Source organism: Dunckerocampus dactyliophorus, chromosome 2 (genome assembly GCF_027744805.1).
Source record: "Dunckerocampus dactyliophorus isolate RoL2022-P2 chromosome 2, RoL_Ddac_1.1, whole genome shotgun sequence".
Lineage (NCBI taxonomy): Eukaryota > Metazoa > Chordata > Actinopteri > Syngnathiformes > Syngnathidae > Dunckerocampus > Dunckerocampus dactyliophorus.
In genome coordinates this window covers 41659782-41680394 of record NC_072820.1, presented here as the reverse complement: position 1 = coordinate 41680394, position 20613 = coordinate 41659782, and the positions used below count along the sequence as shown (strand labels likewise).

General features: G+C 39.8%; 1 protein-coding gene across 1 annotated transcript in view; it reads right to left on the bottom strand.

The window, feature by feature from the left end:
• The window catches only part of pemt (phosphatidylethanolamine N-methyltransferase), a 48389-nt gene extending 30904 nt beyond the window's left edge, over window positions 1-17485 (bottom strand). The window contains exons 1-3 of the mRNA XM_054767645.1: window positions 17239-17485; window positions 14780-14887; window positions 988-1103 (exon numbers count right to left, since the gene is read on the bottom strand). Coding sequence (XP_054623620.1) covers window positions 988-1103; window positions 14780-14887; window positions 17239-17340 — 326 coding nt within the window. The 5' untranslated portion in view covers window positions 17341-17485. The remainder of the gene's footprint in view (window positions 1-987; window positions 1104-14779; window positions 14888-17238) is intronic.
• Between the last annotated feature and the right edge of the window lie 3128 nt (window positions 17486-20613).

Sequence of the window (20613 nt, the reverse complement as noted above, 5' to 3'; positions counted from 1 at the left end):
TGGGAAAAAACAACAGCAGAAATGGAAAATACAGCTGTAATTCCATGAGCGTGACGGAAAAAGACTCATATATTAAGAGAAAATATAGAGAAATATATATATATAATATATGTAAAGAGAAAAAAGTCAAACGAGAAAAAAAGTTGCAATTTCATGAGAATGAACGTAATATTATGAGAAACAAACACAAAAAAATAAAGTTGTAATTTTTGTAAAATTTGGTTGGAGAAAAAGTTAGAATATTACGGGACTAAAGTCATAATATTAAGACAAGATTTAAGAATAAAGTTGACATATTTGGAAAATTAAAAAAAAGCAATAATGGGTAAAAAATTAGCAAAAGCTCATATTAGCTCATATTAATAACATTCTTTTTTGCATATTACAAAGATGAGACGCAATTTTTTCCTTGAAATATATGCAACTTCTTAGTGTATCCACATGTGTTAGTCTACAAAATATCAAAGTGGCCCTTGCATCCTTTCATTTTTTCCTTATATGGCCCTCCGTGGAAAAAGTTTGGACACCCCCCGCCTTAAATCATCAATTCCATGCTTCCAACTTTCTGTTCCCACAAAGGGAACAGTTTGGGGAGTTTGGCTCCCAGTGTACAAAGGCCTCAACACCACTGAACACCTTTGAGCTTGAACCAAGATGCCCTCTCACAAATGTTTTTTTTCTGAATTAATGGGACATAACTTTCTGCAGCACTGCTAAATTGCGTGGAAAGACTGCCCAGGAGAGTAAAAGCTGCGTGTCTTTTCATTTTCTCTCCCTATAATATGTACTGGCCAGGTGTCATACTTACTAATACTGATGCAAAAGTGCACCATTCACATTTAAGGGAACTCTTATGTGTACAGTGTGTGTACAGTATGAGATGATGCATTAGAAGCACAGTAACAACAAAATGATAAATCGGGATAATCACACCGTATTGACTATGGTCCATGACCATGATCACAATCATGAGAATGTGTTATCTACCTGTGGCTGCGATACACATTGAGAAGGATGACGATGAAGCCCAGGAAGTAGCAGGCGAAGTAGGGACTTCCAAAAATCTTGGAGAGGTTACGTGTCTGGTGCTCCCATCTTGCAACCTGAAGCAAGAAATAAATATGGAAATACATGAGACAATCCAAGCTTTCCCATAATAAGATACGATGCCATTAGGGGTGGAGGGTGGGATCATTGACTTTGTTGCTGATTCTGAAATCTGCTTTATAAACGTTGTACCGGTGTATGAATGCCCAGTGACAACATACTGAAATCCTTCAGAAGGAATGGACTTGTATGGCCAGCATGGCTGCCATCTCTAAATAACTGACTTGTGGGTTGAGTAAGTGCGTAGATGACTGAAAGGCTGAGCCAGAAAGCAAAAGACGGGTTGCTACGGCAACGTGTCCCTCTTGAAAGGGGAGGAAAAGCACAATGTGAGAAAGAATAAGACAAAAGGGCTCGGAAATGCACTTAATGTGGTGATAAAAGGGAAGTGACGGGTTGAACAAATAGCATTTTTACTACACCCACTCAGATTGAATCTTGATGAAGAGTCATTCTGTGCACATACTTCCAAGTCATGTCGAGAGCGTGGTGGTTGTCTTTTGATGATGGCAGGTGCTGATTTTGTGAGTAGAAGAAATGTAGAGATAGGACCTCCAGTATTGTTGTTGTCTGATTCCATTTTCGATCCGTGTGAGTGATACAGGTTTATAATTATAAATCAACCTTCACTGCATTAAAAAATGGTGACGTTAAGCTACTAAGGCTGCACAAGTCTGCAAAAAATAGGAATTTGCTTGTTTTGGATTGAGATCACAATTATCTGGGAAAAATGTTTCACATTTTCATAATTTCGCACACACACATCATGTTCATGGCCATGTGCTTAGGTTTTAACGAAATCATACTGTTTCATATTAGTGGGCCTGGATGGACAGTTGACTTTTTTTAATAGAAATAAATACACAAATGAACCCAATTTATGCACAAAATAAAAGACAAGTCAAAAGAAAAGTCAATTCATGTGATCGCTTCCCCAGTCAGCTAATGAATGACAGCCAGCACGCCTCGCTGGCCAGGGCAAGTTGGCGCTGCTGCCCTGGCAGGCGAGGCTTGCTGGAGGACAAGGAGAGTGAAGAGGAAGTGTCGGCTGCCATGCCAAGAGCGATGCGACGAGAGTCCTTGAGTAAAATGGCAGCATTTGTTTGTGATGTAGCTCGATATGTAAAATAAAAATTAAAAAAATAGTTCATATTACATTGCGTGTAAGTGTCAATTGAGATTGCAATTTTTCTTAGATTTTTTTTTGTGCTCACTTCTACTCGCAGAGAAGGTAACATGTATCTTTTGGAAATGTGATTTTGCATGTCAACACTGACTGCATGGATCTCTGTGCTGATGAATGCACTCTGAACTATTTGGTTTCTCATTTCATCAGCTAAAATCAATAGAAAGAAAAGGGAAAAAAGACATGTACAAACCAATGACCACATCTCATCCTTTGTGAAACATGCACCAGATACATTAGCAGGCCTGTTCCTTTTTTTGGAGATGCAGCAAAGGGAATTTAATCTCCCACACAGTCTGCCTAAATGATGTCCAAACTCTCCAGTGAATGATGGCGCACACTAAAAATACTCTGTTCTGCATAAAGACAACTGACGCTGTGCTCGTCTCATCCATCTCGCCATGTACATGGCAAAGTACAGACAGCGGGAGCTTGCAGCACTCCAAGGCAAATTCAATCATGTCTTAGGTAAGAGGCACCTCCAGCTTCCCCACCAGAACACTTGGCTCTGAATGGGTTTGATGCACCTCACAGAACTCATCACCCCCTTGTCCCTACTAGATGAATACAAACCCTAAGAACAGAACCACAATGGCAGCCTGCAAAAAACCCGAGCCTGTCAACTACCTTGACGCTAATGTCCTACTGTCCAGAGATGGAATCTCAGCTGGGGGTTGAATGCACTGTATCCATGTACAGATGTGTTTAACATGGAACCGAATGCAAGCACATGCCCAGCCAAGTATGCGGAAATTAATGTGTGCATGTCTGTGGGCTCTCTGTAACGAAGTGAGACTGGGAACAAGAACATCGATCACATGCACACCATTATCAAATCTGCCTCTATTAGACAACGCTGACTTAATACACTCGAGACACGAACGTTTGTACTGAACAAGTTGTTCAACAAAAATGTATACATGCAGTGCTCTTTTTAAATCCTCATTGACCCTGCACTAGTCAATCCCTTAGCAGGGAAAGTCTAAAAGCTAAAAATGTACATGTATTTTACATGTAATGGATGCCAGCTGGTGCAGCTGTGCGAAAGTACGTTGGTAAACCTCGCACCCTAAGACCTTAAGAGTCGTGCTGGACATTGTGTTGACAGTCTAGACTTTTAGCATGGCGGCTAGCACTCATTCAGCAGATCCTGGTTCAAGCCTGGGTGGAACGTGCAGCAGGCTGGACCACGCGGGTTATGCACGCACGCACACGCACACACGTGCACACACAATAAAGACCAACTGAGAGCCACAACTTGACTGCTCACACTGCTCAATTTGGTAGTTCCATTTGAGTGCTATCGGTCCATTTATAATGGTTTGCTAACTGTCAAACAAACCTAGTAAAGGCTAATGACAAAGCAACATGCTTCTGCTAAGCTTTGTGTCTTGACCTGGGTATGTTGTCGTTTCACTCCTGTGAGGGAGAGGCTTGTAAGAATGTAGTTCAACTTTGCAAGGTCATGTCAAGGATGCCCTTTAGAGCAGTGGTCACACAATATAGCAATGTAATTTATCATATTTATTATAAATTGTGTACAACTAAGCCAGGAAACATCAAACATCTAATAAAATGAATACAGACCCACCATCCACCTTTAGGAGCCTGGAGTTTGTTTTTGTTGTTTTGGAACAACAGGCAGTGTGCTAGCATGAATTAACTTGAGGCTTTGAACAAAACAATTATGCACATTACCACTTAATAACGTCATGAAACCTTACCGTTATGACCAAATATGAGTGGAAACAAAAAGGGGAAAAATACGGTATAGCAGTCTATCTGTGCAGCGTCGGAGAAAGTTAGCGCACGCACAACCGGCGAACAAAGTGGGACAACTGCAAAGCACTAAAACATGCAAAAAGTTTGGGATTTCTAACTGCATAGTATTTTTTAAATAAAGTTATGGCTCATGTTTCCAAGATTGTTATGCATTTACATAAAACTCGATGTAGTTATTTACAAATTGTTTTTTTTTTTATCATTGCACCTAAAAGTTTCCTGCGCCCCCCACAGACAGGTTGGGGACCCCGCTTTAGAGCGTGTCACATATTGAGCTGATTGTTGTACTGCTGGTCGAGAGCTGCCAATTGTCCCTTGTTCCCCTCTGTACATTACACATACTGTATGACTTGTGAAATCATCTAATCAACTAAAAGGTTGCAAAAAACGATGACCTCTTCTAGCGGTTTCTGTTTCTAGTAACCACATTTTTGAATCTGTGTTTTTAAATCCTATTGTTGTGCGTTGTTTGTCGGGTAGCGTACAGCATGGGTCCCCAACCACCGGGAAAACTTTTAGGCAAATGATTAAAAAAAATTTTTAAAAAAACACTCCAAAAAAATTATTTGCTAAATAACTACATACATTTTTTTTGTTCAAAATATACAGTTAGAAATCCTACAGTTTTTGCTAATTTATGTTGTTTTGTTTCATTGTGTTTTGGAGAGCAGCGGCGCTTCTCACTTTGTTGACGGTCCTTGAACGCACCATTGTTGTGTTCTCTGATGCTGCACAGGCAAGTCTTATATTGTATTTGTCCGGTTTTGCCCGTTCGTCTGTCACCTGTACTTGTGGAAGCAAATTTGTACAAATGCATTTGATTGTGTAGAGTGGTTACCCACAATGAAACACAATGAGGCCAAAAAGGACAAAATCAACAACGGAAAAAAACTGAAAAACAACATAGGCACTGGTTTCCAAAACATCCCAGATGTCATTCACACGCACACAAACTTTAGCTTGTACCGTGGCGGCACATCTTCGGTTATGTCAACCTTTCATCAGTGTTAATTGAGGCAACTGAATAAAAACACAAGCACAGAGAACTGCAGCCTAAGCTACAATAGCCTAAGCCTTCTTAACTGATGTCATTAATACATACATAAAGTCATATCAGTGAGACAGATCTTCCTTTGGAAGTCATTTGAGGTTACACTGCGATGACTAACAATAGGTTGGTTCGATTTCTGACCAACGACACCAGTATGTTATTTTGTTTACTATTACTTACATGCATGCCCTCAAACATGCCTTGTTGGCACTTTAAAATGAGGATAAGGACATCAGTTAAAGTATGCCTGCACAATATAAGTGACATAATATATACGATTTTCAATAGCTGTCACAAAGAGGGTTTTTTCTTTCCCAGTTTGTTGGCTCTAAACCCTAATGGTTCAAAACAACTCTCAGTATGTTGCAGTGCAGTTCTAAACAACTATAAACTACAACTACAAGCAGCAGAGAGACAATGGCTTTCTGACAGTGGCGCTCGCAATGAGTGGCTCACTACGTCTACATGCACAAAAACAGTTGGATTTTCAAAACAGTTCAGCCTCACAACTTTCATGTGAAGTCCCAGTTTACTCTAATTCGATCGCTGGCCAAAAGCTGTGTGCCTCCGAAACGCTTTGGATCAATTTGGTTATTTTAGCTTATTTAGCTATGGAGGAAGATGAAAATGCTAGTAGTAGTACATGCTAGTAGCTGTCATTAGACGTCTGGTCAAATAAAAAAGCTTTCTACAGCTCTTATATTGGGACATAACACCCTTCCAAGATTCTAATCTAATCTAACAGGAAATGTATTAATATTGTTTTATGATTAAGAATCTGGCAAATATCCATACAACTATTATTTATGGACTTTTCATATGCACTATGGCGGATAGTAAAGGTTGCTGACCCCTTGCATTATAGCTATAACCTTCCCATTAATCATGTTAAAGGCTCTTTCCAAGTAAAAATACATGGTGCCTATGTTAAATTAGTATATAACATCAGAATGATAACTTCAAAAAAGCTCTGTCTTTTGAAAACATAAACCCAAGTTAAGGCTGTTGCTGTATGATCCTGTCCCCCCCAAACAACAAAAGATGTAAACAGTTGAAAGTTATCACACTGTGCGTCTTGATTTCACATGAATTTACCGTAAATTCCGGTGTATAAGCCGCACCCACGAAATTTAGAGAGAGAGAGAAAAAAAGATTTGGACATATAAACAGTAATCCGCACCAGACTATAAGCCACAGGTGCACATGTCATAAAATGCGATATTATGGCACACACAAGTCAGTGAGAGAGGTGGCTCTTTATTTGGCAGGAACCAATCATGAGCTACAAGGGAACTCATAATGATCTTGTCAACCGAATGGAAATCGCAGGTCATTACTCAACATAACAGTCTGGCTCACTGTGTCATAAAAAAAAGCTAAAATCATCACACAGCAACTTAACACAAAACAGGTACTGTAAGTAACTACCAGTACGAGTGGAGAATAATAAACAACTATGTTAACTGCTTGCCGTCATCCTTTTTGTTGCTTTGCTGGGGAAGCAGGGGTAGAAATGGAAGTAACTTCCTGCTTGACGTACACTTAAAACATAGAAGTAGACTCAAATGTTTAGATTTGTTGATGTTTAGATTTTCTAATCGATTCTTCTCTACCAATCTTTGTGTGAGCTGCTGTCTGCCAATTGCTTTTACTTTGAAACAACAAACTGTCATGTTCTGCAGGAGCTGCTCTGCTGCCACCTATCTGCTCTCTCTTGCAGTGGTGAGCTTGGAGGACTCAAATGATCTGGAATGGTCCTGCCGGGGCAGAGCCACCTGTGCATACTAGAAAATGGAAGTAGACTTCCTGTTTCCCAGAAAGGAAAAGGATGATGAGAAGCAGTTAACATAGTTGTCACTCGGTAACATTGTCACCACTCGTTGTCTTGTATATTTGTTACCTACTTGCATGTTAAGTTGCTGTATGACGATTTTAGCCTTTTCTTTTGTGGCACCGTTAGTCCGACTGTTATGTTGAGTATTGACCTCCTGCGATTTCCGATGGGCTGGCAAGCTCATTATGAGGTCCCTTGTAGCTCATGATTGGCTCCTACCAAAAGAACAGCTACCCCTTTCTTACTGATTCAGAAGAGGAAGTATCAGAAGAAGAAGATGGGGAGGAATACAACCCAGACAATGATGAACCATCTTCAGAAGAAGAAATCCCTGAAGCTTAAAGAAAGACTTTCCTTTCAAAAAACAGCAAAATAACGTTGCTCGGCATCATATGACAAACACGGCAGGGTGGCAGAACAAAATGTCATAAGGATGACCCCAAGACCCACACGGTACGCCGTTTCTCATGCCCATGACATTGTCTCTACATTCCAGCTGTTCATCACACCAACAATAGAAAAAATAATCCTGGAGATGACAAATCTGGAGGGTTTTTGCAAATATGGAGACAGCTGGAAAACGATGAATGAGACTGACCTGCATGCCTCTTCGGACTGCTAGTTTTAGCAGGTGTTTAAAGGTCCCGAGGTGAGGCTGAAGCTAGTCTATGGGATGCAGAGAGTGGACGGCCAATTTTCCGAGCCACAATGCCACTCGAACGCTTTCACACCTACTCAAGACTGCCACAATTATACAACCGTTTGTACATTTTACATCGTTCACTGGCAAAACAAAAAAACAAATCAAAAGAAACTGACTCATTGGGATGAATACAAATGCATTCAAAACTCCTTTTTGCGCATTTCTGTTCTTTCTTAATCTATGGAAATACTATTTCCAAATCTTGCTTATCACTTATACAAGAAACAATAATACAATTGACAGTGTCATAGCAACGGGTGGTGTCTTGAATAAATGTCTTTCTGTCAGGTGAAAAGGGAAAACTCAGGTATTCATACAATTTGTGGTGAATGACAAGTTGTTTCTTCAAGCTAAATAAGATTTGTTGTTTCAAATTCAGTTAAGCTGCTTATATTGGGGTTTTAACAAAGATACAGCATTTTGACCAGGGGGCACGGGGTGCACACAGAATATGAGGACAAGAGGGGGGTTAAACGAGTTCTGAAGAATACGAGATGTCACGAGTTTAGAACATGACCACATATTATCCACACTGCTGTATAAACCGCAGGGTTTCCTCATTTGGACTGACAACAGCAGATGTGGACAGAATGAGCTGATAAGTGTGTTCCCATGGATTTAGGTCATGGTGCATCGCAGCCCCGCTGACCATGGAAATTCATATGCAGGTAGAAGATCAGGTGATGCTTAATATGCTGCTGCCTCCACTGGCTCCATCGCCACATATGGGCAGGACGGGATGCATGCACATGGGCGGATCTATTTGTTCAACTAATGCTGACCTCTACTTGATGGAGCAGAGCAGGTGGAAGACATTTTGCCTGGGCTGGAAAAAAATAGGGTAAAAAAAAAAAAAAGACATAGAAGAGGCATGTAAGGTCATCTGATTGTGGGTGTGCAACATGACCAGGAGGATACACTATTCACTATGTACACAATGTCAAACCAGGTCGAGCCATGCATCTCCCTCTTTTCAGTAAACGATCCAGGAGATGGGCAAAGATGCCATAGCTCCCGAATCTTAATTGGATGCTTCCAACTTTGTGGGAACACAATCTCAAGGTCCATAAAGGCATGCTCGAATGATTTTGGTGTGCAGAACTGACCAAGCTTATCAAACACCTTTGGGATGAACTACAACAGAGATTGTGAGCCAAGGCCTATTTTCATTAGTGCTAACATCTGTGACCTCTGACCTCACAAATGCGTGAACAATATTCCCACAGACAGCTCTAAACTGTAGAAGAAACAAATGTCTTCACACCTTTATCTTTATAGTGTATCTCCTCAAATATGGTGTTTACAACAACTGCAACTGAAGGGGGTGCTCATGTGACACTTCACGCAAGCAACGGTGTCGCTGCTCTGGCAAAGTTACGAGACAGATTCGGATCTCTTGCACAACCCCATACCGGATGGAACCGCAAGGCATGATGTTCTTCCGCCAAACTTGACTGTTTTCTGGGTGAATCCTGGATTCATGCAGGTTCCAACAGCGACTGGGTGTTTAATGACTGATTCATCATAGAAATCAACCTTCTGCCACTTTTCCACTGTCCATTCTTTCTGCAACGTGTGAGCCTTGGTAGTGCAAACACAGCGTAAATTCTTCAGCAGGATGGCGCTCCTTCTCATGCTTCAGCCTCCACATCAAAGTTTCTGATAATGAAGAAGGTAATGCTCCAGGATTGGCCAGCACAGTCACCAGACATGAACATAATTGAGCATGTTTTAGATGAAGGAGGCAGCTTGGAAGATGAAAGCAAAGAATCTTGGTGATGTCTGGGAGTCGTGCAAGACTGCTTTCTTTCCCATTCCAGATCATTTGATCAATGGGCTATTTGAGTCACTGCTGAGATGGATGGAGTCCTCCAAGCTCATGGAAGTCATGCAGAATATTCATTCTTCTTACCAAGGCACCCTGACTTTATGTTCTGATGTTTTTGTAGCATGTTTTGTGTTTTCAAAAGGAAAATATCATTTCTATCGTGAATTATTTTGCCACAAGACTTTTGTCCTAGTACAATCTGACCGTTCTGTCCTGATGAAATGATAAAACTCAATGAATGATACAAGACTTTATTTTGCTATAATATGCATAAATCTAGAGGCGTTTGCCTTTCATATAAGCTATTTCTGAGCAACTAAAAGTGAAGTTATTATGTATTGTTCCTACAACCTGGATAAGCGGCAAGACTTGTCCGGCACTGCACTTACATTTGGCCATTCATACTCCACTTGTGTGCAATTCCCCATCTCTCTCCTGGTCATCTTTGGCCCGCGCTCACACTGAGAATTCCATCTATGGCTTATTTGTTTGTCTCCCTTCTAGACTACTGTTTTACTGCAATTTATCCAACTTTGTAGATTATTTTGAGTGTTTTTTATTATTTCCACAGTGGTATGTGCCGCCTTGTGAGAGGAGCAACCACATTAATTCAATGGCACCTCTTTATTACTCACACAAATGTAGCTGCGGGTGAGCGGATGGATTTTACTTTGATTCCTTTTGACTCTTCGTATTTTATTTCTGTTATAAAATGTGTCGGTTATCGTTAAGAACCTGGTACTAGGCTCTGGGCTACCTCTTCCAATCATAACAAAAGTGGGGAAACGTGCCACGTGCTCACAATAGCCAAACAGTTCGGTCTGAAGTGGGCGCAGACTGTACAATCGGCGTACGCCCTGAATGAACCTACTGACCAAGAAGACTTTAGTTAAATCCCTCAACCGCCCGACGTGAAGAGACATGCCTTGTGGTGCCCTTGAGAAAGGCAATTTATCAACAATGTACACACTTAATAGTGCTCCCTGTGATCAAGAAAACACATAGTCGTCCCTCGCTACGTCGTGGTTCGAACATCGCTCCCTCACTCTATCGAAAAGTTTCACGGTTGACTATGGACTATTATTAGTCAAAACATGTTGAAAGACAAGTTATATGTAGTATTCTGGCCACTAGGTATCGGTAATGTTACATTCATGAGACGTGACATTTGATTAGATGACCTTAACACTGGATGGCGTCAGCCATGGCATGTCCGACATGATAGAGTGGAAAAAAAGTTCTCCCATTCCATGTGGAAGTAGCAAGCATTTTTGCTTCTTACTCTGTCCTTCTTCTCTACTTTGTTTTAAACACTTAGCTTAACTAACACACTTAACACACTTAACTAGTTAGCTCGGTAGCGGCGAACTTCTCTTGTGTCCCTGCAGTGATCCCGTAGCCTGCGCATTACAGTTGAGCAATGTGTTGTGAACAAAGAATAACAGGAGTGTAAAAGGTGACTATAGGGGTGTTATTTCATGTCTACAGGGCTCTAATAATGGTAAAAATTGTATTAAGAAAGTCATAAACAGGTTTTCTATGCTGTAACTACAACAATATTCCATTTATTAATACTGAATAATATTTAGTGGAAATTCAATGTTAGCATTCATGTTTGGAGCCAATTAACTGCGATAAACAAGAGATGACTGTACATCAGGGTGCAGCGTACCAAGCTGAACTTGACCACCTTAGGGAAACTGAGCTGTAGTAAAGTTATTTCAGGCTACGTAGCTTATCCATCCATTTTTTCCCGCTTTATCTCATCAAGGGTAACTGGGCGTTTCAGCTAGCATGGGGGGAAAGGCAGACTACATCCTGGACTGCTCACCAGTCAATCACGGGGCACATATAAAATGAGACAACCATTCACACCATTACAGAGTGGTTATTGGGCCCAGGTTCCTTGCATGGAAGTTAGACGAGTCAACCACCTGGCTATCAGTGACTGGGAGAGATGTTTATTTGTTTTGGATAACCTGCCCAGTGAGTAATAGAGCCGAGGCCACTTTTACAGCATATACTAGAATGCAAAAGGTCTAAATCTGTCAATAGTCTTGTGATATTTCCCTTTGTTGTTGCTGTTTGGGTCTATTTACTTATATAACACAAAGAACTACTCTACAGCAGTCTGTCTCGATGCACACGTCACATGGAGCATTAACACCATGCCTACATTCTCCTTCTTTCAACACAGCAGATATTAATGTCTTTCCTAAAGCCAATTCTAAACCCCCCTCAGACTGGATACAAAAGGGACATGGGAAAATGAGTGTTACATCATTGAAACCAAACATCAAACCTGCTGATTCATCACATGTACCTTCACAGACCGCCGCAGTTGAGCGTGTATGTAATCACCACCTTTTTTTGGCTCTTCTTCAGTTAGGTCCAGGGAGCCCAAATATGTTCAAGTGAGGTTATCAACTCTCTCTAAAGCAACAATATTTGAAAACTCCACTGATGCTTTTCGTTCATTAAGAAATAACATCTTGTTATCGGCCTCACTTCAATGGGAAGCCGGTTGAGATGCCCGCCTGGAGGAAGTAAAACAGAACACACTGACCACCCGGCTCCTTGCATCTAATGTCAGCTTGACATCCACCTAATGCTCGTATTCTATCTATGCTACACAGGAATAGATTTGACTGAAATACTTATCATACAGTATGTGCAAGGGCTGTGGTACTTGGACCTGAGCATCATCCTCACACCAAAATGTCTGCTCACCGTTGGACATGAAGGCTAGTTTTCATTACCTGCACTTAATCCTGCCTATTTGACATGTTTCTCTGCCACTATTATGCAAATATGCAGATAAATGGATCCATGAATTAAAAACAAAAGTGAGAGTTACCTTTTTCCATTCACTGTCCATGAGAAAGCTGAAAATATTAAAAAGGTTCCATGAAAAACAAGATTGTCAAACATAAAACTAGCCTTATATTCACCATTTTTCACAGGAATACAAGTGATCATTCAAGCAATTTTTTTTTGTTTTTTTAAAGAAAGCACTATTTTGAATAACTGTTTTGAATCATATGGAATACATTATAAAGCGCCCCTGGGGGCATACCCATGACCCTAGTGAGGATAAGCGGCATAGAAGATGATGGATGGAAATAAGGAACAGATCACATAAAATTTCCAGCGCAATAACACTTCCTCCATCCATCCATTTTCTACACCGCTTCATCCTCTTTAGGGTCGCGGGGGCATGCTGGAGCCTATCCCAGCTGACTTCGGGCGACAGGCGGGGTACACCCTGGACTGGGCAATAACACTTAATAAATAATAATAATACATAATAATAATAATAATACACAATAAGGTAATAAATCCAGTCCTGTCCAGTCCAGGCCAGGCCTTCCACAACAGGAGATATGTGATGTTACGCATATCGGTATCAGTTGATATCGGAATCGTATTTTTACAGTTGAACAATATCGGCATATCGGTTATCGGCAAAAAAGCCAATATCGGACATCCCTACCACATATGTATATCCAACTCTTACACACGTCTCTCCATCCAACCTCGCAATATTGCTTGCCCATTCTTCACGACACTCGCACGAGGTGCACTGACGGACACTCCGATCATCACAACATCTTGCGTGTACATTCCTGATCAAAATCTTAAGACCAGCTGAAAAATTGCTAGAATTTGCATTTTGCACATTTGGATCTTGATGAGGTTTTAAGTGGAGCTACAATATGCAAAAGCAAGAAGGGGGACTGAGACAAAAAGAACTTTGAAAAAGGAATTTATTGAAAACAACAATTAAACTGAAATAAGTTGTTTATCAGCTGATCAAAAGCTTAAAACCATTGCTCAAAAAATAACAAAAAACTCTCCAATCACTTCAAAAATTGTTTTGGGCATGCCTGATGCGAGTGTTTCCAGGAGGCTAGTGGGAACATTGCTCCAAGTGGTGAAGATGGCTTCACCAAGGGCATCAACTGTCTGGAACTGGTGGCCATTTTTATAAACTTCCCTTGCCATTCATCAGACCAACAGTAAAATATTGTGGTGGTAGTGTGATGGCTGTTTTGTTGCTTCAGGACCTGGAAGACTTGCTGTGATAAATGGAACCATGTATTCTGCTGTCTAGCAAAAAATCCAGAAGAATATCTGGCCATCTGTTTGTGACCTCAAGCTGAAACCAACGTGGGTTCTGCAGCAGGACAATGATCCAAAACACACCAGCAAGTCCACCTCTTAATGGCTGAAGAAAAACAAAACGAAGACTTTGGAGTGGCCTAGTCAAAGTCCTGACCTGAATCCTATTGAGATGCTGTGGCATGACCTTAAAAAGGCGCTTCATGTTGGAAAACCCTCCAATGTGGCTGAATTACAACAATTCTGCAAAGATGAGTGGGCCAAAATTCCTCCACAGCGCTGTAAGAGACTCATTGCAAGTTATCACAAACGCTTGATTGCAGTTGTTGCTGCTAAGGGTGGCCCAACCAGTTATTAGGTTTAGGGGGAAATCACTTTTTCACACAGGGCCATGTATAAATTAAAAAATAATATTAAAGTAATGTGTATGTGTCCATGAAACCACAATAATAACTATATTTTGTTGTATACTTTGAGTGTGAATAAAATACAAATTAAACATATAGAACAAATATTTAATATACTGTTGTCCCTCGCCACTGAGCAGTTTGAACATCTTTTTTAAAAAATTCATTAATAAATGATCACCGTTTTGTGGGTGACTATGGCATATTAGTCCAAACAAAAGTCATATGTAGTATTCTGGTCACTAGATGTCAGTAATGTTGCATTGAAAAGACATTACTTTACTACATTACATTACCTTCACGGTGCAATGGAGTCAGCCATGGCATTCTTCCCCACTCCGTTTGAAACCCTTAAGTTCTGAATACAGTAAAAAATGAGAGCCTAACTAATTAGCTCGGGAGCATGCTAATGCTTAAAGCGGCCGCCGTCTTTTATGTCTCTGCAGTGATCCATCCCATAGCCTGCCCATAAGTGTTGCACAATGAGGTGTAAACTAAGAATAACAGGAGTGTAAAGGTGACTATAGTATGTTATTTCACTTCTACAGGGATCTAATGGTAAAAACTGTATTTTGAAAGTTAAACACGTTTTCTTTTGTGTTCAAATGAATCAAAGTACTGTATATCAAATACAGTCGTCCCTCGCCACTTCACTGTTTGAATTTCACATCTTCACTCTATCACTCTATCATTTTTTCCAAATGATTCATTGGTGCTCTGGTCCACCACAAAAGCACAAATCAAAACAGTGGCACTTACCACGTTCCAAAAAAGGGGGTTGAAAATGATTGCAATCACAGCAATGTGGAAATTAGAGTCGTGAAAGTTGATGTGCTTTAAGACTTCTTCAAACACCTTCAAGTCCATCTGAAATTAAATACAGCAATTGTGTGAAAAAAAAACAAAAACAAACACAATATTCTATTAGGCTTTGTAACAATCGCAAAGGTTTTCTTCCCTACTCTGTTTGAAAACCTTTCTGAAGTAGTGACGCAATAGTGACACACTGAAGGCCATCTCTATACTGGTTGATACTGGAAACTGGTCGGTAATTTGTAAATTTGAACTATTTTTGCTGTTTTCATTTTGTTAGGACTGAAATGATAAGTTACTGATGTATGTCAGCGGTTCTACGATATCATTGGTAACCCTTTTTATTGTTTCCATTTCGATTCCATTACAATCAGTCGATGTTTTTGCTTTACAAATATTAACAATATCCGAGATTTCCTTTTTTGTTACATCAGTGAGAAACATGGAATTAGGATTCCTATCTATGATTTCATTCCTTTCCTCCATTGTCCTGAATTTTGTTGTTTCGTCTTCCAATAAATACATTGGAGCAACAACTTTGTGTTTTTGATGTTAGAAGTTCATGAAATATTTGAATCTGCTGTTTCTCGTTGTGACCACTGGATGGCAGTGTGTTGCGTGTGACGTGTTATGTGGCCTTTGTTTCCTTTTTATAATAAAAAGAAGCGTTTTAATGCAGTTGACTTATACCTCAGATTGTTTAATACTCCAGCAAATATTGTAAGATAAGGAGACTAACAGGCTCAGTACTCACGTAAGGACGCCGATGACATTTACATTTGCTAACATTAATTATCAATATTTCATGTTGCATTTTATTTCTGGTGCTCATGTGATATAATATCTAGCGGCTATGAGCTTAGCCTAAGTTACCCATGGCGAGTCGGGCTTTCCACTCAACACAGCTCGCTAACCCACTAAACTTGCTTGGCAGAATACCCGCCGTGTCTCTTAACCTAATGTTTATCAGTCTGAAGCTTGCTTGTCATGTGCCAGCAAGCAATCGCTACTTTCATAAACCGACTGCTCTGTTTAACATTTTGTACATTTTTTCAGTGGGATGCTTTGGCTAGTTCCTTGTCTTAGACCCATTTTTCCCCTCCTCAAGATAAAGTAGATAACAGCTGTATGATGTGTGTTAAGAATCAAAGTGCTATGTATCGAACCCAGTCCTTCCTCGCCACGTCATGGTTCCAATTTCACAGATTCACCCTATCAGTTTTTCAAAATAAATTAATAAATTATCTCTGTTTCGTGGTCGACGACGGCCTATAATTAGTCAAAAAATATGCACATTCAAGTAAATGTCAACTCGCCTTCACACTGCCTATGTGTCTTTGAATGACGTAAGTTGGTCATGTAATACCAGAGTTATGATAAATAATATTTGCCATGATGTTGTCATTGTGTCGTCACAGAATTTTTCATTTGTATGCGCTTTCTGTGCAGGAAGGCACTTCCTTTGAAAGCAAAAGTAAATGTAAAGAAACATGGCACCGCCTTCCTATTGGTGGATCAAGCAATCATTCAAAGCATTACAGGGTGTTTGGCTGCAGAGGGGGAAAGATAGGCCTACACTGGTCCACATCATGACTTTGACATTCCGATACAGGCCTGGCACTTCAAGGATGTTATAGTCAGCTTTGTCCATGACTTTTTTAATTATACATTTTATGTATGCATTGTAATTGATATTGATATCTCCGTTGGATTGATCAAATTCATTTTATCTTTAGAATGTGCCTGCTGCAGGCCGAAAAAGGCCCCTGGGGCATACATGGACACCCCTGCACCACTAGACCATCATTAACTCTTAGTTAGGTTATCCAAATGAGATTCAGAGACACAAAGACTAGAAAAAGACAGAATATGTTAACACTGATTAATCAGCAATATCTCAATATAAACTCAATATAAAGATGTGAATTTCAATTGCATTTTACTACAGATTAAGTTTGTACAACATAATTATCATATGTACGCATTTCATGCAGGTATTTACTTCCTGTACTACGTTGTTTTTAATAGCATGCCTTTAAAGCAGTTTATTTGACATCGTAATGCTATGTCGAAATAAAGCTAGCACCTTGTGTAAACTTAAAGTGAACCGCTAACTTACCCCTACCAGGCATCATAAAGGTCTGTTCTTCAACTGTAGACTATTATTCACATTTGTCATCATTATGATCCGTTTAATGTATGCACCGAAATGATGTTATTTAAAACGGTGTGTTTACATGTTTTAAAATGTTTATAGAACGTCGCACGTTTATTTTGAAAGCTGAACGGTGGGTTTCCGGGCTGTCATGCTAATAACAGTCCGTGCTCGAAATGTAGACTTAGCTTTTAGCAGAGGGTTTTTAGCCCTGCTCGTTTAAGTTAGCAGTGTTAATTATGTCTTTTACCTTCGAGTAGTCCACGTTGTTGAGGCCTCCACAACAGTCGCGTTCACGATGATACTTGTCAGCAGGATTGTTGCTCACCCCACCGGAAAGATCGCTGGTCATACGCACCTAGTTAACAATAAAACAGTAGCGATATAATACCCACAAATGCACAATATCCAGTGGAAGAAGTCCAAAATACTGATTTTAAAGGTTCAATTCTGCAGTACTGTGTACTACATGTTTCCAGTTAGCTGTCACCCGTCCGTGTTGCATTCTGGGAAATGTAGTTTCTTGTTTTCTTTAAACTGGTTTGCGCTAATACAGTATTTGCTATTCATTTGAATGGTGATTAGTTGCATGGGTCAAACGGGAACTGAACCTACATAAACTAACGCACATTTCTCTGGACCGGCTTTTCTGCAAATGAGAGCCAAAAGTCGCCTTGGATGACCATTATATGTAATGAAAAAGAGCAATTGTATTATTTTGTTGATATTGTTACACTGCCTTATGCAGTGTATCGATTAATTGTTCACAAATAATTTTTTTGATTAAAAAAAAATCTATCTTTTTTGTTTTGTTTGCCTGAAATCTTTCCCCGTGTTTTATTCCAATTGTAATCATGATCAACAAATTAATGGCATATTCACAAACTCATTCAAGGAAATTTCAAGTACAAAGTACCAACATCGGTATTGGAAATACTGCACTTGTACTTATAAAACCGATACCAGAACAGTATCATCCACCAATTCGACTGCTTTTCCTACAGCAGGTTGGAGTGTCGTCAATAGCGACATCTTCTGGCGAAATGTATATAACAAGTGTTGTGGACGTCACGTTGTTGATCTTTGTTTTTGTTCCACATTTGAATTTAGGCGTCTGTTAATTGTATGCATGAATATTTGTTGTTATTTAGACAGGCAGAAAAATACACGTTTAATATTTTATCATTTGTCATTTGCTAATTAATAGATTCTGTCAGGGTCTGTGTCTTTCTTTGTGAATTTTGAGTTTCATTTTATTGCGATGGATGCTATAGTTGAAAGAAAAAGGTGACCAAGGTTAAGTATTGAAGCCTTTTCCATCCCTTCAACCCTTGCTAAATTTTCTACTTTTCTATTTTCTGTTTTTCTCTCCTGTCCTCTGTCCAGCTGTCGTCCCTCCTATGGTTTTCACCGTGTGGAGCAGTGTGCAAGAAGCCACCCCATGTGGAGTTTACCCTTGCAGGTCCCTGACCAAGCATGCTCCACGTTCATCAGTCTGCCAGATGCAGGAGCCGAGAGCGTCACGGTGTACAATAAAGCGAGCATGACATCCAGTCGGCAGGTGATTGTTATGGCTGTAATTGAGACTCTCTTTCTTGCTTCTATTCTTTGCCTTATCCTCTTTCTCCAAGCTCATCTCTCATGTTCTATTTAGTTCTTCCTCTTGGGGCTCGTCACTCACAGGTTTAGCTCAAAACCTACATCTTAGCTTCTACCATTGATTAAAACCAATGGAAGGAACACGCAGTACAGCCAAAGAGTGCAGCAAGGGAGCCTCGTGAGGATCAAAGCAAGGTAATGTCGTAGATATCAGGGGGAAAAAAGATGACTGCCAAGTCAAATGTATGGGAATATTAATAATGAGCAAGGCGAGCCCCTCAACAGGAACGAGCCGGTATGCTGAATTTGTTCAAAAGTGGCGGCAACATAAAATGCAACACAACGAACTTGCCTACCTCAAACATATCCACCAGATTAGTATTTGTTTTCAATAAATGTTGACAATCATATTGTTTACCGTCAATATGTGGGACAAGAAACACTTCAAAACGCACCTGCATTGTTTTGTGACTTAGTTAAATAAAAATATGTGTTTGTCCAGTCATATTTTTTCATTGTCCTTTTCTTAAAATAATGTTACAATCTCTTCGTCTCGTTCTTGTGGGCCCGATCTCGTGCATCGTCTCGTCTCGTGACACTCCTGCTAAATTCCTTAAGATTATTGATACTATGAATTATGTGCTGTTATTATTGAGTAGTGTTTTGTGGCAAAATTATATTAATATAATGCTAATTAAATAGATATAGGTCATTTCTTGTATCGACAGTACATCCGGAAAGTATTCACAGCACTTCACCTTTTCCACATTTCGTTGTTTCAACCTTATTCCTTATAAAAACTTATGTACAGGATGATTACTTATCTATTGTATACATGTATATCACTGCTCATGTGAAATTTGATCAAAATCTGACGATGCAAAATGACATTTTCTTGATTGGAAATGACTTATCAAAGTGATTAATCAATTAATTATGTTAAATATTTCTTGTTGGATAGGATAACAAGGAAGAAAGATACAGAGTAAAATCCGGGGGCTGTGAATACTGAACGTCTGCGAGGACTGAAATAGATGGACGTTAGCTGCAGGTGCTTAGCTTTGCTGGGAGCACAAAGTGTTGTGTTCAAGCAGTTTTCATTGAGAATGCCCTTCAATCGTAAAGAAGACCTGGTTTAGAAACCTCATTCTTGAAAGATCACATACCATACATACCAAGAGGCTTTATTGGGTCATTGGGAATAGAAGAGGCGCAGCTGTGTAATGGGAAAGTCACATGGGAGCACAAGGTTGCTGAACATGAACAATGCATGATTACCATCAGCCCGCTGAATTAAATACATCTACAGTGCTACCTCTGTATTGGTGATGAATTCATTCCAAGAGATCAGAGAAAAAACGAAATGTACAATACTGAAGCAATTTTTCCCACAGGAAATAATCAAATAATCCGTTCCAGATACCGAGAAAATACCTTTATCAAAGACTCTTGCTTGCTCTGTGATGAGTTTGTTCTTGAATTCAATTGAATTTCTCACCTTCTTTATCAAACTGCTGGCGCTTCAAACTTTTTTTGGCCACACGGCAGGTTATTTAGCAGTCACACTCAATAAAAAATGCACAGACAGTAAGCCCCCAATGCATAGGGTGCTTTGTTTGGGCACTCGATTCTACAGAATGACACAGTAAAGGGCAAACTGATTAGTTTGTTACACGTAATTGTACGATAACCAAGACAATGTACAAAAAACGGGGCAAATTTTTGTTGAAAACCCAATCATCCAAAAACTGGGGCGTTCGAAAATGGAGGTAGGACTGTACATAATTGAACAGTTAAATCTAGTGAGATGGGACTAACTAATTAGCATTTCTTCCATACACACCCCACTTCCACACTCAATTAACACTTTTTGCCCTTTACTGTGTCATTCTGCAGAATCGAGTTTATCTTGGACTGCCAAGATAGGACATGTCCTGCCAAAAGACTGCATTTTGTCACCCTTTCACAAAACTCTTTTTATTGTATGTATATTTTGAAATAGTTAGTTGAAGGTGAAATGTAAATC